The 25,730-nt window shown below is 55.3% G+C and overlaps 1 protein-coding gene across 2 annotated transcripts in view; it reads right to left on the reverse strand.

Moving 5' to 3' along the window:
• Positions 1-8,090: 8,090 nt before the first annotated feature.
• The window catches only part of RERE (arginine-glutamic acid dipeptide repeats), a 72,346-nt gene continuing 54,706 nt past the window's right edge, over positions 8,091-25,730 (reverse strand). The window contains exons 3-13 of one of the 2 annotated variants that reach the window (XM_030942135.1): positions 21,448-21,610; positions 20,401-20,493; positions 19,714-19,913; positions 18,357-18,518; positions 17,454-17,567; positions 15,826-17,204; positions 15,478-15,700; positions 13,910-14,630; positions 11,871-12,017; positions 11,155-11,335; positions 8,091-10,831 (exon numbers count right to left, since the gene is read on the reverse strand). In XM_030942135.1, the coding sequence (XP_030797995.1) occupies positions 10,798-10,831; positions 11,155-11,335; positions 11,871-12,017; positions 13,910-14,630; positions 15,478-15,700; positions 15,826-17,204; positions 17,454-17,567; positions 18,357-18,518; positions 19,714-19,791 (3,039 nt within the window). In that variant the 5' untranslated portion in view covers positions 19,792-19,913; positions 20,401-20,493; positions 21,448-21,610 and the 3' untranslated portion in view covers positions 8,091-10,797. The remainder of the gene's footprint in view (positions 10,832-11,154; positions 11,336-11,870; positions 12,018-13,909; positions 14,631-15,477; positions 15,701-15,825; positions 17,205-17,453; positions 17,568-18,356; positions 18,519-19,713; positions 19,914-20,400; positions 20,494-21,447; positions 21,611-25,730) is intronic. The other variant, XM_030942134.1, reaches the window with a different exon arrangement.

Consider the following 25,730-nt stretch of genomic DNA (forward strand, 5'->3'; position numbering starts at 1 on the left):
AATGAAGGTGTAATTCAAAGCTTCTCAACCAGGGGCAATTTTGCCACCCCACCCCCACCCCCAGGAAGACGTCTGGCAATGTCTGGAGATAGCTTTGGTTGTCACAACTCAGGGATGCTGTAAACCTCCCATGGCACACAGGACCGCACCAACGGCAAGGAGCTAGCAAGACCCACATGTCAATCATGCTGAGGTACAGAGAGCCTGGTCTAACTGGACCATACATTCTGTACATTGCATCCCAGGGTAGAGTCAGAGCACACAGGTCTTTTGGATCAGAATGCCTCATATTCATTCACTTGTCCATTCATCCATTTATTCTCTCATCCATTCATTCATCTACCCATCCACATATCCACCCATCCACATAACCATCCATCCACTCATCCAAATATCCTCCCATCCAAATATCCACTCATCCATATATCCATCCATCCACATAGCCACCCATTCATCCATCCACATAACCATCCATCCACTTATCCAAATATCCACCCATCCAAATATCCACTCATCCATATATCCATCCATCCACATATCCACCCATCCACCCATCCACATAACCATCCATCCACTCATCCAAATATCCTCCCATCCAAATATCTACTTCTCCATATGTCCATCCATCCACATATCCACCCATCCACCCATTCACATAATCATCCATCCACTCATCCAAATATCTACCCATCTGAATATCCACTCATCCATATATCCATCCATCCACATATCCACCCATCCACCCATCCAAATATCCACTCATCCATATATCCATCCATCTACCCATCTACCCATCCAAATATCCACTTCTCTATATATCCATCCATCCACATATCCACCATCTACCCATCCAAATATCCACTCATCCATATATCCATCCATCCACACATCTACTCATCTACCCATCCACATGACCATCCATCCACTCATCCAACTATTATCCACCTATCCGAATATCCACTCACCCATATATCCATCCATCCACATGTTCACCCATCCACCCATCCAAATATCCACTTCTCCATGTATCCATCCATCCATCCATCCATCCACCCAGCCATCCATCCATCCATCCTCTTATCCACTCATCCACCCTCCAGATATCCAGCGAGTGCCTGGGTGTGACAGACAGTGGTTGGCCCAGGAATCCAGCTGTGAGTGTCCACTCTGCCCTGCTGGAACTGATGTGAGAGGAAGGGAGACACATGGCTCGCTGAGGCTCCGTGTAGCGCAAGTGCAAGTGCAGGGAAGGAGGACGGGGCAGCAGTGGCGTGCTGGGTGGCCTCACTAGTGAGGTGCCATTTGAGCAGTGCCCTGATGAAGCCAAGGAGTGATCTCCGAGGTGAGCACTTGTTTCACAGGTTCGAGGGAGCACAGACACCAAGATGCTTGGATTGTAAAATTCCAAAAGTTGGAATCTCAAGGAGGTTGGAGCCGACGTGACTGGTCAGCACCCATCCTGCCCTTTGACTCCACAGGCAGGGACTAGGGGCTGGAGGGCGAGGTTCGGGTCATTCTTCCCCCTCCATCCGCCAAGGGTTCATTCCACAGATGGACCTCATGTGCCTGCTGCGCGCAGGTGTTGCTGAGCCTGGGTCTGCCCGGGCCATGCCCACTGCCTCCCAGTGTCCCTTTATGGACCTGGCAAAGCTCTCGTGAGTGTGGCAGTCCCTCGCCATCTGGCCTCTGACCATCTTCCATCACCTGACCCCGCGAGCTCACTGAAGCCCCTTCCCCGAGGCCTGGGAGGGCTCCTCCCTGCATGGTAATTAATGGCCACGAGGAGTCACAGCCAGGTCCCTGTTGTCGCCAAGCTGGGTCTGGCCTGGGATTGTGCAGCCCCCAGTTCCCTCACTGCATGGTCCCTGTGTTCTGGGGACATAGAAGACATCCCTGACCACAAATCCAAAACAAACGACAGGGGACCTGGGGCCTGTTGCCAGCCTGGGGGAGTCTGGGGTTTCTGATAGTGTCTTAGCATCTTGCTGTGACCAGTTAGGGCCAGGCAGAAAGGCTATCTCCCCACCTGGGCCACAGCCTCCCTCCCAACCACGGCCTCCCCACCTTGGTGATGACCTTCCCACGCGAGCCCCAGCCTCCCCCATGGGCCGTAGCCTTCTTCAGTGCCACTGCCTGCTGCCTCCTGGAGCCCCACCGCTCCTCTCTGCACCCCTGCCGGACTCCTGGCCTCCTGTCTACCCTCACATCCATCTTCCACCCTGAAGCTGGGGGGCTATAAACACAGGCCTGAGCCCATCCCCTCTTCCAGTCTTCCATGACACCCACCCTGGCTCCCCAGAGCCTAAGGAATCAGGTGGAAATTCCTCCCGCCAAACAGAGCCCAGCCCATCTTCCTGAGCCGGCCACTCGCCATGTTGCCAGCCCCCTGTACTACAGGCACAGAACCCTTGCGGGCCGCAATTGGCGTCTGTGTTTAGGATCTTCCTGCAGGCCAAGTCCGCCTCTTCTCTGCCGATCAATATCTGATTCATCCATGTAGACCTGCCTGAAATGCCACCTCCTCCGCTCAGTCCATCCTGGTTGGAGCCAGCGATTCTTTCCCTGTGCTTTCATGTGATGCTGCTTTACCCTTCATGGTCATGAGCTCAGCAAGGTGGGTCTCATGGTCCCTGATACACGCATAGCTGAAGCACAGAGAGGTTTAGTGGCTTTTCAAAGTCACACAGCTCCATTGGGCCTCCATGGACCTGGGCCCTGTTAGTCCCCTGCTTTTCCTGGAACTGCAGACTTATCCTCCCCACATTTATGTTGCTTGGAAGAGCTTCAGACTTTCTAGAAATTGTGGTGTTGGGTGGCTGTCCTCTGGTCTGGGCTGTCTTTGCCAAGAACTGGTCAAAATGAAGAATAAGGGGCTTCTCTCTTACTCTTGGCTTGTCAAATCCTAGGCCCTCTTCCTAGAACTTTCTAATAAAACAGACTGCTTCTACATGTGGGGCTCGTCCCTGTCAGCCTCTCTTTTCTGAGAACCTACCCTGCCTCCTGAACTGCGGGGGTACTGCCTTCAGCCTCGGTCCAAAAAGCTGCCCTTGACCTTCAGGTCTGTTCCTAGCAGATGGCAGTGGGGGCAGTCACTGGCTCCAAACCACAAGGCCTGGGACTCACTGAGAGCCACATTCGTTTGACTTCCACATCTCAGGAAGGATTTCTCTCTACTTAAAAATCAAGCTGTGGGGGCCGGGCGCGGTGGCTCACGCCTGGAATCCCAGCACTTTAGAAGGCCGAGGCGGGCGGATCATGAGGTCAGGAGATCGAGACCATCCTGGGTAACACGGTGACATCCCATCTCTACTACAAATACAAAAAATCAGCTGGGCGTGGTGGTGGGCGCCTGTAGTCCCAGCTACTTGGGAGGCTGAGGCGGGAGAATCACTCAAACCCGGCAGCGGAGGTTGCAGTGAGCTGAGATCGCGCCACTGCACTCCAGCCTGGGCAACAGAGTGAGACTCTGTCTAAAAAATATATATATAAATAAATAAATAAATTCAAGCTGTGATGATGAGGGTAGTCCCCACTGCTTGCTGTTTGTGAAGTCCTCACTATGCTCGCGGTCGCGTGTGAATGAATCTTAATCTATTCTCCGACCTTGCTGGGAAGGAGGCATCATTCCTGCATTTGACAGACCTGGATTCTGAGACAAGCACACCCAGTACCTGGCCCAGGTCACAACCGGGTGGAGTTTGAGCCCGGAGAGTCTGAGTCCAGCCTCATGCCGCTGAGCGCCTCAGGAGCACTGTGAGCCGGCCGAGCCCCTGAGGGCTGGCAGCTTCCTTCCCCGTGTCCTGGATACTGTGCTGCTGCAGGCAGGCCTTGGGCTCGCTCCCCAGAGAGCTCAGCTTGGAAGGAGCTTCTCATCCCATTCAGAGGTGAGGGGACAGCGGGAGAAGGCCTCTCGCTTTATCGGCCAGCGCTCCGTAAGACTCATGCTTCTCAGGCCACTCAGAACCAAAACTGCGCCACCAAGACCTGAAGCCATTCCTGACTTTCTTGTCGGCAAACTTGGAAAGTGGCCCCCATTCCTTGATGCCACTCAGAACTGCCATCGAGTGCTGCCCACAGCACTTAGCATGGAAACTGAACATCATCAAAGGAATTGCCCTAGAAGTCATCGCCTCCCTGGGTTTTGTGTTTCTACCTCCCTAGGCTGTTGGGCTAACCCTGGACCATTCCCTTGGGAACCAGGACAGGGTAAGGTGGCATTCCCACACTCACCAGGCTGGGCTACAGGTTTCTGGGGGAACAGAGGTGGTTTCCCTGGAATATGCAAGAACTGACAATTGCCTAGGCCCCTGGCAGTTGGGCGGTCCCGGCCCTCCCTGCACTCGCTTGGAGTGTGTCTGCAGAATCCACTCGGGGGCGTGGCACGTGACGTGTCATCCTCAGCAGGGAGCGGGCGGAGGGCATCCGAAGAGGGAAGGAGCAGGTGTCTGGAACTGGTACTTTCATGGCACACAAGGACCCGCAGCAACTGCTCAGGGGGCTTTTCAGGGAGTGGAGGCATGGTTATGGGAGTCATGATTCTTGGAAGTCATCCACTGCTGATGCCATCCTGGGATTCTCTTCTACACAAGAAACATTGAGTTCCTACTGGGTACCTCCCAAGCCCTGGGGGATGCAGCGGAGAACAGAAGAAACCTCCTGTTCTCTAGACAAGGCCTTTGCCCTCATTCTCAACAGCCGTGCCGCCCTGCCTACCTGCCCACAGCCATCAGCCTCACCTGCCCACACTCAGCCCCCTCTTCCCAGCCTGCTCTGCTGGGGCCTGTCCAGTCGCCCCTTGATCTCTGACCCACCCATCTGGCCGCCTGCCTCCAGGAAACGTCGGATCTCTTACACAATGCTCACTGTCAAACCCTCCAGCCTTCCCCACCATCGCCAGGGGGCCTTGGCTCGCCCCTACCGCGAGGGCTGCAGGTCTTGTGGTGGCCGCAGGCCCAGGGAAAGCATCTGGACCTTGTAACGACTGCCACCTGGTGGCCAGAACGGGAACGGACTCTTTTGACGGCTGCCCAGCAGCAGGGTCCAAGGGGATGGACGGGGCTGGGTGGTCAGGTGCCCAGAAAACAGTGGGATAGGCAAGAAATGGCCTCAGGAATCCTCTCTGGGACAACTAAAAGGTGCCCTAAAGGCCTGTTTTTAATCAAATTTACTCCAATGGATACTTAAACCCTAGGGGTTCACCGAAGCCGATCCCCCAAGCCCAATTCCCCATTTCTAAGATGGTGTCAACCAGGGCTGGGGTCAGAGAGGCTGCAGGGCCAACATGGCAGGCACAGTCAGGAGAATGTGAAGGGAGGGTCTCTAGGTGCCCAGCAGAGGCATCCCTGGGATGCCTTCCTAAGTCAACCCAAAAGGTCCTTCTATCTGGTCCTTCACACCTACTTCCCAACAGCACATCTGGACTGGCAGCAAGGAACCTTGCCCTGCAGGGCCTGCCCGCCCGTCCGTCCGTCCAGCAGGACCCATCCATCCATCCAATATCTACAGAGCAAGGGCCTTCCACACAGAACTTGGTTCATTAAGAAGGGAGCCTGTGCACACACAGAGCTGGGTTGCGGGAGATAGAGCGGGACTTCTGCAGTCTGGGTCCCTAAGGTGCCAAAAGGAAACAATGACCACTCTTGGCAAAGGCAGCCACTGGAGAAGCCACCTTGGAGGAGCAGAGAACCAGGGCCCAGAACTTGAGTTGCCAAGGATCCCAGGGCAGCTAGGAACGCAGCAGGGATTCGGGGAAAGGACCTGAGATACCGAGACTGCCACAGGCCGACAATGCCGCCTCCAAGAGGACCCGGTGAGGGATCCGTGGCTGGAGCTCATCAGGGACTGAGCAGGAGGCTGTTCCTGAACTCCTGGGGATCCACGATGGACGCCAGCTCCGGCCAGGCCCCGCCCTCCAATGGGAGGTCCAGGAACCTCCCGAACCAGAAAGGACTGGCTTCATCCTGCAGCCACGTCAGTCCAGCTGGATGAGCAAGTGCACGGCTGCCTCCCCCGGCTGGCTCATCTGGCAGACCTTCCCTAGGAGAAGGCAGGGAGGCCGAGGACCCCGCTGTTCCTGGGTCTCCACTGGGCAGCAGGAAGGACCCCAGGGGTCCAGTGCAGGACAGACTTTTCCACTGGTCTTGGGGCCTGGCAGCTTCATCCCCCGTGTCTGGGTAGCTGGTTCTGATTTCAAAGCTCTGAGTTCAGATATGTACCCTGGCCTTCTGGGCTGCTCAGGTGAGGCTGACGGTGGTCACTGGTCTGTGCTGGCCCCCAGCCACACTGCCCTGGGTCTCACCGCGTTGTCAGGCTGGGACTAGTGAGGGCTCTTAGCTCAGATGAGGGGTCCTCATGTCTCCTCAGTTTCCACACAGAAGGGCTCTGGCCCTGACCACCTCCGCCACCATTCACCAGCTGATCACATCCACAATTGTACAGCTCACCAGTGCTGATTTTTGAGGGCCTGGAAGCTTGCAATCCCGTGTGTGTGTGGGAGGCCACTGCTCATCTCTCCATGGTGCATCCTTGCCCTTCAGATATGTGATTTTGTCTTACCCAAGTGAGGCCTAAGTGAGGTCTCCCCTCCTTAGACTTACCGTGGACACTGATCAACCACGCAGCCATACACCCTGCGGCACATCTACACTGTGCTGAGGCCCTGGGACTTACACCATGCCCTGCTAAGTGCCATCTCCCTAGCCCACCTGCAGTGGAACCAGCGGGGCTGCTGAGCCACCATGTCCAAGCTGAGGATGCATTTCCAGGAACAAAGGGGCAGAGGGCACGCCTTGGGGCAGCAAGAGGCGAGGGCCTAGCGTGGGGGTGCTGCTGGAGGACAGCACCATATCCCTCCACCCTGTCCACCCAGCAGATGTCTGGTTAGCATTCCCAGCCCTCTTTCTCACATGCGTGCATGGCAGAGTGGTGACAATGGCCACAGCTGTTCATGCCTGAGAAGCTGCCTAGCTCTGATGAGGCTTGTAGCATCAACCTACTATCTGCTCAAGACGCTTGGGTCCAATCATTTGACCACCCTGAAATCTATACTTCACAGACCTGTACCTGCTCAACGCAGCAGCTTCCTAAGGGGCAGTCCCAGAGATCCACAAAGACAGCACCTGGATTCCAGCCTCTCCCAGCCACCCCAGTGCCATTCTCTCACTCAAGACCTGGACTGAGAGCCACCTGAGGCTCCCGTGGCTGGCCTGTAGGCCCGTCGCTGTGCCCCGGTCAGCTATGATGCTGAGCAGGACCCCTGCTGTTCGCCTCGAGGACCGTCACTGCGTGTGCCACTCGGGTCCTTGCATGGCAATGCTTTCTCAGATCCTGAGTGAGGCAGTGCCTGGTGTCTGCTGCTCCCCTAGTCTTTACCACGTGGCGGATCCTGCCTGGTTTGAGGGCAGTTTACCAACAGCTTTCTGGGCTGTTCTCTTCCCATGTCCCAAAACATCTGGAAACTCATGGCCCTATCCCAGATGACAAGGGGTGGACACACTTCCGGGGACAATCCTGAGGCTTCAGGAAAATGCCCTCGACAGGTTCTTAAGCCACAGCGCAGATTCCAACAACGCCTGCCCGTGTGGCCATGTCCACATGCTGCAGGCCTCCTGCTGCCCCTTTGGAGGGTCAGAGCCCCTTAGGACTGGGATACATCTGCCACCTGAGCGCGACTCTAGAGCTGGGCGGGAGGGTGGGGTGCGGGGGCACTGGCAGGCCTTGGGGAGAGACAGATGAGGGCGGCTCCGACGTCTCCTGAGCAGGGAGGCTGCCACACGCCCATACACGCTGGCAACGTCCACAGATTAGAGGTGTGGGGTCAATGGCGAGGGGTAGGGGAAGATGCTTTTAGTCCCAATGCCAATGCCTGCTTAGGGCCCATCCCGCTGCTTGGGGAGCCTCCACAGAAAGATGGCACCCTCACCAGGGAAAGCCTCTTCCCAGACAGAGGACGTTTCTGGAAGCCGCTCAAACAGGGTCCCGAGTAGCAGGGAACAGCCGACTCTCCCTCTGCTCCTTCCCCACCTGGGGCAACAGCCAGGATCCCTGCCCACTCTCCAGGAATGAGACAGCGCATGGGAGACACCCAGGGGTTGTAGTGTAGCTTGGTTTTATTTATGTCCACAAATATTTCAAAAAAATTACAAAATACTCAAATGGAGAGAACACAGAAGTCACGATTTCTGGGTGTCTACTGTTCACACTGTGTTATCTCACGGCGAACTACTCATATATACATTTAGCTTCAAGATATATAGAAACGTAGCAAATCCGAGTGTGCACTCTGCCTCTGCCGCAGTGGAGTGAAGCTCAACCTCGTGGACACTGAACAAGATACGGACACACACAGAGGAGCCAAATCAAACCCCGAACAAAGGGAGGAAAATCTGAAGGAAACCAAGTGGTTGGGCTTCAAAGACACTGTGAAGGTCAGGGCCTCCTAAACAAACTGTAGCTGACCAGGTGAGGGTTTCAGGTCGAGGGTTTTTAGATGGAAGAATCTCAGTGCTTCGCCTTGGGATACGGGGAGAAAAGCAAACCTAACGAGAACACCTTCAGACAGTTTTCAAGCACAGACCTCAGAGGACTCGACTCTTCATTCTTTGGAAAAACGGATGACAGAGGAGGAGATAAAGAAGGTTTCACTGAACGGTAGATGTTGTGTTCTACCAAAAAGACAGACAGAAAACCCAAAAGCCGAGAAGGTGGGGGCCTGGATGCAGGAGTCTGGCAGTCCAGCAGGAAGTGGCCTCACTCAGAGCCATGGGAACAAGCCCGCCGCGAGAGCCTGTCCCCACCCCAGGAGGAGACGAGCCTCCAAGCCAATGTGGTCTGAAGTCCCAGGACAGAAGGTGTGAGCTTTCCTCCCCGCGAAGAAACTAAAGTTAAGGCAGAAATGGAATGAGAGAAAAATGGAAGGAAAAAAAAAAACCTAGAAACATTTTCAACAGACAAAACAATCCTATCCCAACTGAAACCAAACATGGTTTTTAAAAGAAACTGGAAATGCCCCTACTTGACTCCAGAACCTGAATCTGAGCTAGTATCTGCTCGTTTCTGGATCAAACTATCAGCCTCTCTTCCTGCTCCCTCTGCAGCCTGGGTCCTAGGTGGCCTTTGTGTCCTCTGACCCAGTGTGGTCTCTTTTTGTCCTACAATTCTTGGGATGGGACCAGCACAAATGGCAGAAGAGCTGTCAAGTGTCTGAGAGAAAAAGATCGGAAGAGGACATGTCCTGGCAGGAAGCAGGGCTGACAGAGGGGAGACAACCCCGAAGAGCCTGCACTCAGCCTGGGAGAAAGTGCATTACGGCTGCACCCTGGAAAGGAGGGCGGGCTCTCTCCAGGACTGTTCTGCTCAGAAGGGCCTGGCCTCCTAAGAAGCGGCCCCCACAAAGCCGGCTTTCTGACTACACATTTGTGGGTGGGACTCCAGTTCCCACTTCCAGGATGAAGAGTGGGACTCAAATGGTTTACCAGTGCGGGGTGAGGTCACAAACAGACCTGCTCCTAGGGTAAAATACAGACTGCCCCCAATACCTGTCTTAACTCCAGGATCTCCCTGGCTCAAAAGTGGCCTCAGTCTGCGGCAAGAATGACGAGGCCGTCCTCATCACAACATCCAAATGACAATGAGCATGAGAGGGCAGCCTTCTAGTAGATCCCTTTGGCAGGCATACGCCCTGGGTTGCTCGTGTGCTGAGTTATTTGTATGGAATCATTTTCTTGAATTTCTTAGATGATGAAATTTTTGGAATATTAAAAAAGACATTCATCCACAACAATCAAGTGTGTGTACATAGAAATCTAGAAGGAAATCTACAACGGACACAGGCCCATGCGCTTTCCATCTCGTGGAAACAGAACAGTGACACCGGAGAACAGAAAGTGAACATTCACCTCCCGCACTCCCTGTGCAAAATGGAAGAGGTCTGATGGAGCAGAAGTCTGCGCTGCTGGCAGAGCACAGGCTAGGAGCAGACACAAGTGAAACGCAAGGCAGCAAAACAGAGAGTCTGTAACATCGTCCCTGCAAACCCTGGATGCTCGCTGCTGTGACCAGGCCTCGGCCCAAGCCTCTCTGTCCATGTGGAACGCCCCTTTGCTCCCTTTAATTAAAGGGATAATTATATATAACTTTTTATTAAAAAATCAACTCTGTATTCTGTCAATAGTTGGTAGGAATTCACAATTAGTGACATGGCTGGAAAAAATAGATCACAATAGTAGTTTATGGAAGAAAAAAAAGGCTGTTCTAAAATTATTTATTTACAGACGTAAAAAGCCATGCTGCAGAACTTTCTCAAATTATGAAGATTTCCTACAATGTATTAAAATAAAAGATTTTTTTAAAAATTATAGCTCTTGGATTCCAAATTCCTATGCCACCGATCTGCAAGCCTCGCGGGCTCTGGAGCACTCGTGGCGGAGTGTGTCAGTGTGTCTGCACGCACAGTGAAGGGTGTGAACTGGATTCTAGCACCTACTGAGAAATCAAGGAAAAGAAAACTAAAGCCAAACCCCAAGATTGCAGGGAAGCTTTCTGGATGTTCAGTCCAGTCCAGGACTCACTAAGTTTCTGGGGGACTGTCATGCAGGGAGATCCAAACCAGTCTCGGGAAATCCTCTCGACAAACGAACACTATTATGTGGATATATTTTTAGTTGTGGGTTTTTAAATATATAAAGAAATCTTTAGAAGATATTCTTTTTGCTTTTGCAGCTCCTATTGTATGTAAAAAGTCCTGTTTCTTCCCCCAAGAACTGGGGTTTCCACAGCCAGCGTTAACAAATAAATAACTTATAACTGCTTGTCACCTTCTTTCTTCAGTCGACTGCAAAGACAAAACAGGAAAGCATATTTAGTCTCAGGCCTAGGCAGGCAGTCAGGCAGGCTGGGGGCAACCCCAAAGGCAATAGCCAGGCAATCCAACCCCAAGCCTGCAGCCTCCTGTGTAGCTGACCTACCCTCCCAACACCTCCCTTCCTCTCCTTCTCCCATCACCGTGGTTCCGCCATGTCCCCTCTAGGGCCCAGCAGGCCGAGGGGGAGGAGCCTGGCCCTGGGCACTGCGGGAGAAGCACCGTGGGCACATGGGGGGTTTGGTGGGAGCCTGGGCTCAGATCCCCCTCCACTCCCTCCCAGCACCCCGCCTCACCTGTAATAATCTTCCTGACTTGGTAGGTGGCCACCATGCATGTGGGGATGTCCATGCAGCCACTGCTGCTCCATGGCCAGTCTCTGCAGCTCAGCCGACTGGGCGTGCATGGCCTGCAGCTGGTGGGCTGCTGACATGGGGGGTGGGATGGCCCCAGGCAGGTCTCGGGGATAGGGGGTGCCTGCCAAACACAAAACAACCTGCGCTACAGAAATAGCCAGAGGACTGGCCAAGACCGGGGCAGCACAGGAACAGCAAACGGCAAGGAGCACAGGAGAAGTGCCAGCATGGACACAGGAGCCAGCCCCTCCCAGACTCCGCAGACAGCCGGAAGGCAGAGCCTCTGGGGAGGCAGGAGGTACCCTTGGGAGCCTCTGCCTGGACCCTTCTGGCCCCTCCTCCACATGCTCCAGGCCTCAGCCCAAGTGCTTCTCCTTCAGAGACCTGCTATGAGCCCCCTCTGCTATTTTCACTGGTCCTGCAGTCCTGGCTCTTAGCAAGGCTGATGCATTTATGACCCCCTACCCCAGGCAGCCCCCAGAGTGCAGGAGGCTTATTTCCCCCATGGGCCCGCTGCATGCAGGGGGAAAGAACCTGCCTGCTCAACGCATGAATGAATGAATGAATGAATGAATGAATGAATGAATGAAGACAGCAGACCAGACCCCAACCCAACTCACACGGCCTCCCCACCCCTCCTAGAGGGGAAGTCTTACCGAAAACTGGATGGCGAAGCATCTCGTGCTCATGAGGGGGCTGTCCAAGCAGAGGGTTGGGGAGAGTGCCAGGCGGGTAGGGGAAGCGAGCCAGGTGGGGGCCAGCAGTCAGGGGGTCGACCAGCGGGTGAACGGGGCCTGCTGAACCTAAAGAAAGGACAAAAAGACCAGATGGAGGCGGCGCGCGGCTCTGCGATGTTTGTCGCCCTTGGCTGGAATGGCCGTGACTCCCTCCTAGCCCAAGCTGGCTCCGGGTCCCCAGGGCCGGAGGCACCACCTGGTTGCAGGTGGCCCTGCCCTAAAGTGGCTGCTTCCATCTTCAACAACAGCTCCAGAGGCGGAGAGAAGTGATGAGCCCACCGCTGATGCAGGTACTTCCTCATCCCCTTGTGGAGCGCCCCCAGCAGGCAAGCCTAGTCCAGTTTGGTCAAGGATCCGGGATCAGCAGGGTCCCTCTCGTCAGCCACCTGGGCCTGCCCTCTGCCTGTCAGGTCACAGGAGCATACAGCCTTGCCCCAGCAGGTGTTGGGCTGGCACCCCCTGCCAAGGGCTGTCTCCCTGCCTTTCACTCGCAGAACCCAAAGGAGGCCAGCAGAGCGAGTGGTGCAGAATGGGGACCCGGCGGCCTGGCACTGCCCTCTCTTCTCTGCTGGCACCAAATCTTGCGTCTCTCCCTTCAGAACATTGCCTTGATCTGACCTCACCACACCACCTCCTGCCCTCACCTCCTATCCCCCAGCTCCAGCCAACACAGGCGCTGGCAGGGATTTCAGGGTTGCCACCTCCAGCCGTGCTGCCCGGGGGTCCCTGGAAGGTTGGGAGCCCCCCTCGGCCTCTGTGGCTGCTCTCGCCCCTGTTTCCCACAGCTTGCCCTTTCACCTCCTCAGCGGGCCTCTCCTGACAGCCTTCTCAAAACTGCCACACTGCCCCTGCCCCCAGCTCTCCTGATTCCCTCTTCTGGATTTATTTTCTTCCAGAACGTGCACTTTCCACCTCTCACAACCTGGCACACATCTTTCAACTATCTCCCCAAACTGGAAGGTAAATGTGGACAGGGGTTCTGCCAGCACCTACAACTGCCTGGCACATCCCAGGGGTTCAGTAAACACTTGCTGAATGAATGATGCATGAATGAGCAAATGACTACCTATCCTCAACACTGGTTAGACCAAGGCTTGTAAGGTCTACACCAGGTGCCAACAGAGCTTCAGATATGAGGATGGCAATGGTGAGTGCTCTCCCATGCCAGGACTGGGTACAGGGGCAGGGGAGGCGCCTGGTGCCTCCAAGCAAGGTGGCTCCCCGCCCTCCCTCTGGGCCCTGGCCTCTCAGTCATCCTGCCCCACACTGGAGGGTGGCTGGTGAGGAGGCCCCGCACACAGGCTGTACCACGGGACCTGTACTCCAAGTCCCATGGAGCGGTGAACCTGCCTCCTTCTAGCACAGTAGCCACCCTCCTGCGCCATCTCACCTCTGCCTCAGAGCAGCCTCCCCACAGCTGGTAAATGAGCAGCCTTCAGGAGCTCCTACTCCCAGGGTGGATAGGACTGGGCAGCCCTGGCCAGGTGGGTCAGCTCGGAGAACTCAGCCAAAGCCAGCAGGAGGCCTGCCCAGCCTCGCTCCTCAAGAGAAGAGGACCATGCTTTTAATTCTCACCAAGTGACCCCTGAGTAGTGCAGTGCCTCATCTGTACGTTCCTTGGCTCCAAAGGCCACATAACACTTGCTGTGCTGCCCTTACCCTGCCCCGTGGGCCTAGGCCACTTCCCTCCATCCCAGGCACAGGGCTGATAACACAGGCTTCACCCCTGTGCTGCAGCTGTCTGAGGCCCTGCAGTTCTGGAGAGCTGCGGGGCCAAGGAGAGACTGTGATACAGCAAAACCATGATGGTAGTGGATGCTGAGCTCTTCTAAGATCTGCCAAGAATGAGGAATCTGTTCAGAAAAGAACACTTTCTGCTCCTGGATGGTGACTGTCACTCATCAGGCTCTGCAACCCTCCCCGTGCCTCTGTCCCACCTGCCACGCCGGGGCACGCACCTTGGTGGAGGGGGTCCTGCTGGTGGAGGTGGAGGTGGGAGTGAATGTGTGAGTGCTGGTGATGGTGTGGAGTCACGTTGAACATCTGCAGTCGGGCCAGGGGGTCACTGGTCAGTGACGCCATGCGCTCTGCGTGGATGCGCTCGGCTGCCAGTCTGTCAGGGTAGCTCATCTCGGGCCGCAGCTGGGGGCCCGCCAGGGCCAGTCTCTCCCTCTCCAAGGGGTTCAGGCCCGGGTGGAAAGAAGCAAAAGGGTGGGGCCCGGCCGTCGGGGGGATGGCGAGGGCGCTGTGCCGGGCAAAGTGCTCCATGGGGTTGGCGGCTGGGTGCAGGGGGTCCAGCTCTGGGGGCTTCACCTCGAAGCCCGGCTTCATCCTCTCCCGCAGCTCTCGCTCCCGGATCTCCCGCTCTCGGATCTCCCGCTCCCGGAGCTCCCGCTCGCGGATGGTGGGGTCGACGTTGTAGAGGCCAGGCATGTGGTAGGCCAGCAGGGGGTCCGTGGGGTTAAGGGGCATGTAGAAGGGGTGGTTGCGGTTGGTGGGCGACATGACGTGGGGCCGGGCGTACTCGCTCAGAGTCCGAAGGGCAGGTGTGTCAGGCCCGATGTAGGGGGGCACGGCAGCAATGGTGGTTGGTGGTGGCTCGAAGGATGGCCGCATGTGGCCAGGACCACTGAGCTGGGGGTCACTGAGACGACCTTCATGCGCTGAGCTAGATGCCTTCTGCGGAAGGAAAAGAAAACGTGAGGGGCCCCCAGAGCGCCTGGGGTCTCCGCTTGGCCCACAATGCGGAGGTGGACCTGGTCCTGCTCCTGGCCTGCTCTGCTTTGACAGGCCACCCTGGTCCCTCCACGGAGACCCGGCCCTGGCCTTGGCCTGACACCAGGATGCAGTCCAGGCCCTGCAGGGTCGGGCTCATCTGTGCCCGCAGCTCCCCTCAGGCCCAGATGGGAGTGTGTCCCTGTGAGACAAAGCTCATGCGTGAGGTGTCTACGTGTGAGGGTGTGTCTGGCAGTGACAGCCAGGGGGCACGGGTGAGTGGGCCCAGCAGGCCAGGAACCTCACCGGGAGCCCCTCATGCCACCTCCTGGGTTGGCTGCCCTCTCCTCCCCACGACAGCAGAGAGCTGGCCACCACCACAGCGCCCAGCCCATGAGGCGGCCACAAGGCAGGACAGCTGGAGAGGCCGCTCGAGGCCTGGTTACTGCCTGAGTGCTCGGGTCTTCTCTCAAGGCACCCCTTGTGCTTCTCCCTGGCTCCTTCAAATTACTTAGAAATTAGGAACCCAAAGGCTACAGGGGAAGGACAGGCCCTTTCCTCGAAGGCCCTCAGGCAGGAGGATGCCCAGTTACTGCTGGGAGTCAGCCTAGACCTGCCATGCGCAGTTACCCCGGCAGCTTGGGACGTGCAGCCCCCGTCAGGCGTGGAGAGAGAGTGTAAATAGCACCCAACCCTCTAGCTGCCAGGAGGCGGAGTCAGGCAGCCAAGGGCAGTGCTGGGTGGCCCAGCGTGGCTCCCAGGCGCAGGACGGACCAGCGCCCCCCTCACACCTCGCCAACCCTGGACTCACAGCTGCCCGCTCTGCCTCGCGCTCCCGCTCTCGCTCCCGCTCCCGCTCCTTCTCCTTTTCCTTCTCCCGCTCTCGCTCCTCTCGGGCTTTCTGCTCAGCCTCGCGCTTGGCCTTCTCAATGGCCTCCTCCCTCTTCTTGGCCAGCTTGGACCCGGCCAGAGGCATGAAGTACAGGTCTGTCCGTGCACACGAGTTGTAGCCCCGGTCCAGGTGTTTGTAGAACCTAAGAAAAGCCACAGATCTTGCTGGGAGCTCCTGCCAAAACCCACCCTGTCCCTCCCTCCCACAAGAACTTGCCCCCACCAGCCCACCTGTGCCTGACCTGTCCCGGAGCTCTAGGAAGCTTACCTAGCTGACTGGCTGGCGTGGCTGGGGGTGTCCACCACAGTGGGCTCAGGGGACGGGCTCCTTGGTGGGGGAGGGGGGCTCTCAGGCTCCTCAGCGTCGTCCAGAGCCTCCTCCTTGATCTGGACCGTGGGGAGTGGGCAGGATGACCCCCCTGCTATGCTGCCTCCTGAAGCCACCGCAGCAGAACAGGGTGGCTGGGCCGAGGTGCCAGGTCCCGCCGGTGGGGTCGAGGTGGAGGGGCAGGTCGGAGGGGTGATGGGAGGAGGGCCTCCAGGGACAAAGGGGTGCTGAGCAAATGGGGGTTGGGGGGCCACCTGGTGGAGGCCTGTAGGGGGGTGGGAGGCAGGAGGCGGGGGCAGGTTCTGGCTCTGGGTCAGCCCGGGGGGCTGGGCAGGTGAGGAGGGCAACGGCTGGCTCTGAGGCATGAGCTGCAGGGGTGGGGGGTGAGCCGACGGGGGATGGTGTGTTGACAGGGAGCTCAGGGGCTTCAGGGCTGGAGGGGGCGGCAGGTTGGCATTCATGGAGAAGGGCGAGGGCCCTGAGAGGTGGGGAGGGTGCTTGTGGGCCTGTGGCGCCGGCAGCTGGGGGATGGGAGTGGTGGGCGGGGGCTTGATGTGGGGCATGGCCAAGGGTGCTGGCGGCAGGGGTTGCTCCCGTGGAGGCTGTTGGGACTGCAGTGCCGACTGAGAGGCTGGCAGCTGCAGGGAGGTGTGAGGGTGCGCTGCTGCTGGGGAGGCTCCCAGAGGGGCCTGGCCTTGGGAGGCCTGGGGAGGGAGGCCAAAGGGCTGTGGGGGGCCTGGGTGCTGCAGCAGGGGCCCCGTCTGCAGACTGTGAGGGCCAGGTGGGCCCTGACCGTGCAAGGTGGGCTGGACATGAGAGGGTGCAGAGGGCTGGCCTGCCGACCCAGTCAGAGGCTGCAGAGTGGGGTGCGGTGAGGGATGTGGCGGGGGATGCGGCGAGGGCGGCCGCTGGGGGTGCAGGGCCGGTGCCTGTTGGATGTGGGTGTGCGGAACAGGTGCTGTGGGAGCCTGTGGCTGGTTAGGGGCCTGGGAGGCCGTGGGGGAGCCCTGCGGGGGAACTGCAGTGGCAGAGGGCGTGGGCCCTGGCGCAGGCAGCTGAGGGGTCCCTGGAGGAGCTGAGGAGGGAGCTGGGGTGACCCCAGTGGGAGCCTGCAAGGCTGGGGGCTGGGCCTGCAGCATCTGCTGCTGGGCTGACGAGTCCGAGTCACTCTCATTGTCCTGGGGGCTGGGGATGCTCGGGGACGTGCTGCGATTGTCCTGGTCGATGTCTTTGGGGTCACTGCTACCCTCATCGTTGACGCTGCGACTGTCTGAACTCTCTCCCTCACCTTCAGATGGCGAGTTGGGCCGGCTGATCTCCTAAAGTCAGAGAAGGGAAGGATGGAAGTCCCAGGAGGGCAGAGCCCTGTCTGCTCTGTACCGCCAGCGCCGGACACACAGCAAGCTTGGCTCCAGGACCACAGGTCGTGCCCCAACCCAGCCAGTGTCAAGGGCCACTCTAGCCCCACGCTAGGAGACAGGGCATGGCCACCGACTAGGGAGAACCCCGGCTGGGGGCTTCTGAAGAAGCATTAACTTAACTCAGCAAGGCTCAGCGGCCAACCTCACCTGCGTTTTTGTCTTCTTGGAGCTGGTCCTGTCAGCCTCCTCCGTATCAGAGGCCACCTTCTCCCGCTGGCGTTTGGTACTCTTAAGAGGGGAAGAGGCTTCCTCCTTCACCTTCTGCAGGGGAAAGCCCACAAGGAGCAATCAGGCCAAGGGAGGCCATCCCATCAGCCTCAGCAGGGAAATGACGACAGTTTACAGACACTTTGCTCCCTCATTCTGAGTTCCATCTCCAGGAGCAAAAAGCTCTAGAAGGGTCAACTAGGGCCAAGAAGGAACACGTATCTGGGGGTGGGAATGACAGCCAGCCCTCCGCATCTGTGGGTTTGCATCCTCAGATTCAAGCAACCGTGGATTGAAAATGTAGGCAGGACTATGATGGTTACATCTATACTGAACATGCATACAGTGTTTTCTTGTCATTGTCTCCTAACTAAGGCAGTGGAACCACTGTTTACTGCGTTTACATTGTACTGGGCAGTAGAAGTAACCTAGGGATGATTTAGAGTCTACAGGAGGATGTGATTGGTTATGTGCAAAACACTGTGTCAACGTATATGAGATTTGAGCACCCGTGGATTTTGGTATCCTGGGCGGTGAAGGCTCTGGAGCCAACCTCCAGAAGATACCGAGGGAGGACTGTACTTGGCTCTGGAGGGAGCCGTTCTAACCACTCCCCACACTCTCTACCTTTGAGAACTTGGGAAATTTGAGGCAGAGGTGGCCCCCAAGGGTTGGTGCTGGAGCCCCTTTCTCTAGGCCTCCAGCCTTCAGTCTACAGCCCCCAGGCCAGGACAATGTTGAGCTGCATCCTTGTGTCTGAGGGAGCTGATCACGAACGCCAGCAACCCAGTTTTAATGGGAGGGAGGGACAGAATGGCCCCTACTATTCCCCCAGCACCTGACCTTGGCCGACTTCTTCACTGTCTCTGCTTTACTGTCATTGCTGGAGGTGCTGGCAGCGCTGGGGGAGTTCCGGCCGCTGGAGCGGATGTCTTCATTGATGGGTGAGGTGCGACCATCAGGGCTGGCTGGCTGCTTCTTCCGACCACTGCGTAGTGTCGACATCTGCCCACCCAAACCAAAGACTGATGACACAGATTCCCGGTCCCCATGTGGGCCCACCTGAGCCCAACCCACAGGAAGGAGCCTGAAGAGCACATCCTACCAGCCTCTCAGCAAATCCCAGACCTTGGCAAACAACAGGCTGCCCTGCCCATCGCTGGCTACGTGAAGGTCCATGTGTAGCTCAGGGAAGAGGTGGGGAAATGGGTGGGCTCATGCCAGAAAGCGGCTCTCAAACCTAAAGCACTCATCCCAAGGGACTGTCCTGAACAACGTGTGCTGGAAATGAACCACGCTTTCTGAGCGGCAGAAAGTTGACTGGGGCCATCTTTAAAGCACCCTACCCTTTCTGTTTATTACTCATAATTGTCCATTCTCCCAACCAAACCAAATGAAATCAAACACTTGTGGATTTAATCTAACAGGACAGGGAGTGACCCAAAGAGATGAAGCTGTCAAATAAAGCAGCTCAGCTCCCCAAGCCGCTGAGGGCTTCAGCATGTTTCTGCAAAGCCATGAGAGCTCCGAAGAGATCAGGAGACAACGGTTCTGGCTAGTGGACTGCTCCCTTCTGAGTGAGCGGGGGGTGGGCCAGCCCTGACAGCATACAAGGGGCAGAGGAAGGTCCCACCCACCTGCCTGAAGGGGCCATGGGGAGGCTCAAGGGAAAGACCCTGTCAGTACCCTCAGCCCCAAACCTAGAAAAAGCCTCTCCCAAAGTCTCTGGCACATTTCCAACCTAGAAAACAAAGTCTCTCTATGGGAGGAGCTATGCAGTGAGCAGAAAAATGTACCACAAGTTTCCAAAATGGGATCAAACATTTAAAAAAAACCACAAACACCCTAACACAAAAGAGCCTGCAAATTTAAAATAGCAGAGATTTGCTACAATGGAATTGACACCGCAAGAAGCTCCGAGGGCCTTGGAGAGCCTGCACTGAGCCAGAAGCTAAGAGCTTGCTATAAAACCCAGGGCAGCATGCCGCCCTGGGGCCCCTCGAAGGAGAGAACAGCGCGCTCTTCTCAGCCCACAGGCAAGCTACTGCCTTGCCTCAGGCAAAGCAGCTCCCCTCCAGGGCTTTGTTTGGTAAACAAGACTTTCGCTTCCTCCCCCTGGCAGGCTCAAAGGCTCAAAGCCTCAACACATCCCAGGAAACTGAGGAAGCTGCCAGGAGCCCCATGGCCCCAGGGGACTCACCGAGCCCCGACTCCGCCGCGTCCTCATGCTATGCTTCCCACTGAGCCCATCATCCTCTTCCTTGACGGGTTTGAACATAAACGGTGGTGGGTCCACAGGCTTCTCAATGGGTGGGAGCTCGCCGTATTTCTTGAAGTGGATGCGACAGTCGGTGCAAAGCAGGATGTTCTCCCGGCCTCCGTGGTGCCAATCTTTGGAAGCTGTGGGAGGGAAGTGGCGGGGGCCAGCCTTGGAAACCCTCCCTCTCCCTGCGGATGTCTGGGCAGAGGGGCCCTTCTGTGGACTCTACCCAAACTTGATGCCACCAGCACCATGCAGCCCTGGGTCCCAACACCCCAGAGCTAGTGCTGCCCTGCTCCCCCAGGGCCAGGAGGAGAGGGATTCAGAAGCATCTGCTGCCCACTTCATCTTGGGGTGCCCAGGAAAAGCTGGCAGCAAGCTCCTAGGAACCACAGTGTTAACCCCCGATCCCACTCAGCTTGTCCTGCCCACCAGTCAGTATTCCATACCGACTGTCAAGCAGGGGAGTAAACTAAACATTTCTAACTTTCTCGAATCCCGAAGCACAATGCAAATGTCAAATCCAGTACTGTCCCTGGCAGGTTTCCAGATGGATGCATGAAATGTTCAGAACACAGAAGTGCTTGTGCCCCCTCCCCAGCCCAGGGGCGTGACGAGGCCACTTACTGGTGGTGAAGCAGTGGCGGCAGGCGTACCCCTTCAGCTCCTGCTCGCTGTCCTCACTGTCGAAGTCATCTTCACTGGCTGAACTCAGGTCCACTGGGCGAGGCAGGCACATAGTGAGGGTGGGGGAAGACACCATTATTCTCAGCCAGGGCGGGGGGGGGGTCCCCTGTGACCTCTGGCTTGCTGCAGGCTCTGGCCACCAGCCAGAGTGGCTGGATGCACAAGCTGAGGTGGGACAGTGTCTGTAAAGGACCACTTTGAGCTCCGCAGTGTCAGTCACCAGAACAGAGGGCTTGTGCGTGAGGGGCCATACTTAAGGGCCTGCCCTGTCACTGATGCCCGTAACGGGTGAGTCTGAACTGGGACAAGTGCGCCCATGCTGCCCCCCTCCCTAATACGTCCAGGCAATCCTGAGAAATTCCATCTTCACCGAGTGTCCCCCACCAGTCCTGCTAGGTGATTTCTGGTCGCCTGCATGAGCAACACAGGCGCCCCTCAGGTTCAGCGTCCCAGGCCAGGACAGAGCTATGAGGCATTTTTGCTACATCCCAGTTTTTTAGGAGTGAGAAGGTGTGGGCTCCAGCATCATTAGATTGTACATCATACTGGGACCAAAAAGAGGATCTTGGTAAAGCAGGAGGAAAAAGAAGAAAGTGTTAATCTGATCTTATTACAACCAAAAGTGCAATGAGAATTCAAACAGGACATCAAGTACATCATCTGTCAAATGGAAAAACCTCCCCGGGAAAAGGCCAAAAACATCCCAGGCCAAGATGTGTATTTTTTGTAAAAACCTAAGATGATGTCGAGTTTATGAGAAATATTTAAATGTACAAATAATGTTCTAAAGTCTCTCCTGAATCCTCACCCTGCTCCCCACCCCCACCATAGGCCTATATTTGGGTCAGACTTCACACATGCACTGGAACACGGGTGCACACCCACTCATGTTTCCTGGAGCCATCAGCTCCTATGGGCCCAGAGTGGGACAGGCTGCCTGTGAACAGTCTCCCCTCCGCTCACTGTGGTGCCAAGACCCCTACTCACAGAATTCACTGGACGGGGGTCTGGAGGGTGTGTTGACGGGTGTGGACGCAGTGCGAGTCTTAATCCTCCTGAACACGGCCTGCCTGCGGTGCCTACGATGGGCTCGGGAGCTGGCTGCTTCGGGGGTCTTCTTCCAATAGTAATAGAAGGTGATCAGCTCCCCCTGCAAAAGAGAAGGGCTGACTATGAGGGAGGGCCTGGGGCTTTTCCATGCCCCACCGCACCCCCTCTGCCAGAGTGGAAAGCTGGGTAACAGCCGCACCAGAGATGAGAATGAAGACCAGTCGCTCTTGGAGTGGGGAGAAGAACTGGGCTTGTCCAAGAAACAGCCACTGAGCTGCCCATGGACTGCATGAATGGGGTCTGCCTCCTCAGTCCAGCACAGCTTGACCTCCAGACACCAAGAACAAGTACTTGTTGGGTGTCTGCTATGTCAGACCCCACCACTGTTGTACACATGGGAGGTACATCATCCACAATAGACGAAAAGGAGAGAAGATTCCTGCCCACGAGGAGCTTACTTAGCTGTGTGTACATGTCAGTCTGTGCATGTGTGTGAACACAGTGATGCTTTCTTTACAATAATGCCAGTGAAATCACACAGGTGTGAGAAGGAAATGCCCAGCCAGTTAAGACTCCCCCGGAAACAACCAACCAACCAAAGCAAACTGCCCAGGTGGTGAGGAATCAGGGCCAAGCAGGTCGGGAAGAACAGAGACCTCGCGCTCAGGAAACTGCTCCACAGCCTCCAGCCGGCTCCATCTGAAGGCCCACATCTGACATGCCGGCACGATGTCCAGAGGCAAGGACTGGGCTTGGCAAAGAAAGACTGTGTTGACAAAGAAAGACTACAGGAGGACAGACACAGCGGTGCTGATGCAAAGGTGAAATGTCACACATCCAAGGTCTTTTCATGGCCCAGCAGAAACAAAAGCAAGACATCTTTTTGGAAATACAGCAAACGTAAGCTTTTTAAAGAAAGGGCACTTTGGGCACTCCCAGCCCTCAGAGCGCTGCAGGCTGCCGCCTCACCCTACACTCAAAAGACGATTTTTTAAACATTCAAGATAAAGTCTCTTTACCTAAAACTAAAAAAATAAAATAAAAATCACAGTCAAGTGAGACAGCACAGAGCACCCAGTTCCCCTCTAATTAAATCAACACTGTAGAAAGTCTATTAGCTTGGCGACTAGATGCTGGGAGTTGTCTTGGAGGTACCTGCACCCCCACTTTGCCTCATCAAATACTGTCTTGTGAATGGAGGAGCCAAAAAGAGAGAGGGGAAAGTGGGGGGGGGGGGGGGGCGGTGCGGTGAAAAGACTAGTGTTGGAAGGACTAAAATAGACAAACCAAATAAAGACATGTAGCTGCCACGTGACAAACTCACCCAATCAGACCAGGTTTCATCCAAAACACCCCCAGAGGAAACGGCCTCAGAACATAGTGACAAGAGAAGTGGGCAGATTTTAGGTGGGGGAGTGGCTTCCGCAAGGCAGGGGGTGCCTGTGCATTTAATACTTGACTGCCCACAGCTGCATCTTATGCCTGGGCATTTTTCTAAAGGAGGGCTGGAATGCCTTGAAGGAGGGCTGACTGGCCTATAAAGCCCATCACATGGATCTCCTGGAGCACTGGATGTGTCTCAACCTCCTCAAGCACTTAACGCTTAACAAATAACTCCTGATCACCAACACCTAGCAGATGAAGCATAACCCCAGGCCAGCGGGGCCAGGGAGCGACCTCGAGACCAGCACACTCATGTTCCTACATGTATGTGCATGCGCCCACCCCTCAGTTCCATGAGATGGGAACTGAATGATAAGGGGAAATGCAGATACTGCCGTTGGAATTGCTGACTGGCTTCTCTCTCCCATGTTAGTCTAGGAATGCGGGCTGTAACTGTCCCAGTGGGGATGAGCATCCTGGCCCCTAAGGTCATCATCTGTGAACCTCCTGGCTCTTTTCACTTCCCACTTTCCAGACTTGGAAATGCATTTATCTATACTGCTCCTAGGTGTTGGCTAGAGGGAAGATTCGTAAATCCTGCTAGGGGATTATAAGATCACTGCTGACATAAACGCTGACCTGTGTCTGGTTTTCCTCTGAGAAAATACAGAAGAGAAGTCAAGGCAGGGAGCAGTCCCACTCCAATACTCTGTCCAAGTGTCGTGCTTCATGAGCTCCAAAGGGTAAATGGTGCTGTGGTAAGTCACAGCCCATTCCAGAGCTTGAAAGAAGCATGAGAAAAATCTCACAGTGGTTCCTTCTACTTCCTCAGTTCAAGTCATTTTAGGAGCTACTCAATGATAACAGCTTGGGGTGTGGCCGGGCGCGGTGGCTCAAGCCTGTAATCCCAGCACTTTGGGAGGCTGAGACGGGCGGATCACGAGGTCAGGAGATCGAGACCATCCTGGCTAACACGGTGAAATCCCGTCTCTACTAAAAAAATACAACAAATTAGCCGGGCGTGGTGGCGGGCGCCTGTATTCCCAGCTACTCAGGAGGCTGAGACAAGAGAATGGCGTGAACCCAGGAGGTGGAGCTTGCAGTGAGCCGATATCATGCCTCAAAAGAAAAAAAAAAAAAAAAACCTTGGGATGTAAGAAGAAATGCAAAGCTATTAGAGACAAAAGGGAACAAAAATGGGAGAGAAAAATCAAGTAAGAAGGTGGTACCTGAGCTTCTGCCGTACCTCCGAGTCTTACCTGAAGGCTGTCAGAAAGCAGCAACCTGACCTTTTTAAATAGCATTTGTCTATAATGCAATATTGCTACACACAGTTATAATCAATTATTTCTATTTATCAAATACGTATGTTTTGAAATGGCTTTAAAAGATAGTAACCTGCAGATCCCAGGTTAAGGGAAGAAGCCAGGCGCAGCAATTTACACCTGTAATACCAGTACTTTGGGAGGGTGAGGCAGGAGAATCACTTGAGGCCAGGAGTTCAAGACCAGCCTGGGCAACATAGTGAGACTTAGTCCCCAACCTCAAAAAAAAAAAAAAAAAAAAAAAGAAAAAAGAAAAGAAAAGAAAAAAAAATTAGCTGGACATGGTAGTGTGTACCAGCAGTCCCAGCTACTTGGGAGACCAAGGCAGGAGGATTGCTTGAGGCCAGGAGTTCAAGACGAGCCTGGGCAACAATCTCTACAAAAAAGTTGAAAAAACTAGCCCAGCATGGTGGTGTGTGCCTGTAATACCAGCTATTGAGGAAGCTGAGGCAGGAGGATCACTTGAGCCCAGGAGGCTGAGCTACGTAGCTCACGGCTAAGCTGCAGTGAGCTACGACTGTGCCACTCACTGCCCTCCAGCCTGGGCAACAGGGCGAGAGCCCAGCTCTTTAAAAAAAAATAAGACTTAAAAACAAGAAGTCAGAGTTCAGTGAGGTAAGAAACTGCCCTATGCTAGACAGAAAAAAGGCTCAACTTTCAAACCTTTGCTCCTGGCACCACTGTTCTCTGCCAACAAGTGAAAAAAATCAAGACAAAAGAAAGAAATCTAACATTGAAATCAACATCAACTTTTTGTTGACACTTAAGTGACACCCCTTAAAGAAGTAGCAGAGTCCAGAATAGGTTTCACCATCTGAGTGCCAAGGATGAAAATGACCAGACAAAAGGACTGTCCTCCACAGCAGTGAAGTCACAGGTGGTAAGAGTGGTAAACTTACAATTCAGGAAGGTGACGGACTGACCAGAACTGTCATACACTGCTGGTGGAAATACAGAATGCTCAAACAATGATATCTACCAAAAACCCAGCAATTCTTCTCTTATTTACTCAAAAGAAAAAAAAAATTCTCACACAAAGACTTTCCTGGATCCATTCATAGAAACTATTCTTTTTTTTTGGAAATGGAGTCTCACTCTGTTGCCCAGGCTGGAGTGCAGTGACACAATCTCCGCTCACTGCAAGCTCTGCCCCCCTGGGTTCACGCCATTCTCCTGTCTCAGCCTCCTGAGTAGCTGGGACTACAGGCGCCCGCCACCACGCCCAGCTAATTTTTTTTTGTATTTTTAGTAGAGACAGGGTTTTACCATGTTCGCCAGGATGGTCTCGATCTCCTGACCTCGTGATCCGCCCGTCTCAGCCTCCCAAAGTGCTGGGATTACAGGCGTGAGCCACCGTACCCAGCCAGAAACTATTCTTAACAGTCCAAACTGGAAATGACCTAAAGGCCCACGAGCAGGAGAATGGATAAACAAATAATGGTATCCCCACATTCACTGGACTACGACTTGGGAATTAAAAGGCACAGACCAATGACACATGCAATGACATGG

Source organism: Rhinopithecus roxellana, chromosome 12, assembly GCF_007565055.1.
Source record: "Rhinopithecus roxellana isolate Shanxi Qingling chromosome 12, ASM756505v1, whole genome shotgun sequence".
Lineage (NCBI taxonomy): Eukaryota > Metazoa > Chordata > Mammalia > Primates > Cercopithecidae > Rhinopithecus > Rhinopithecus roxellana.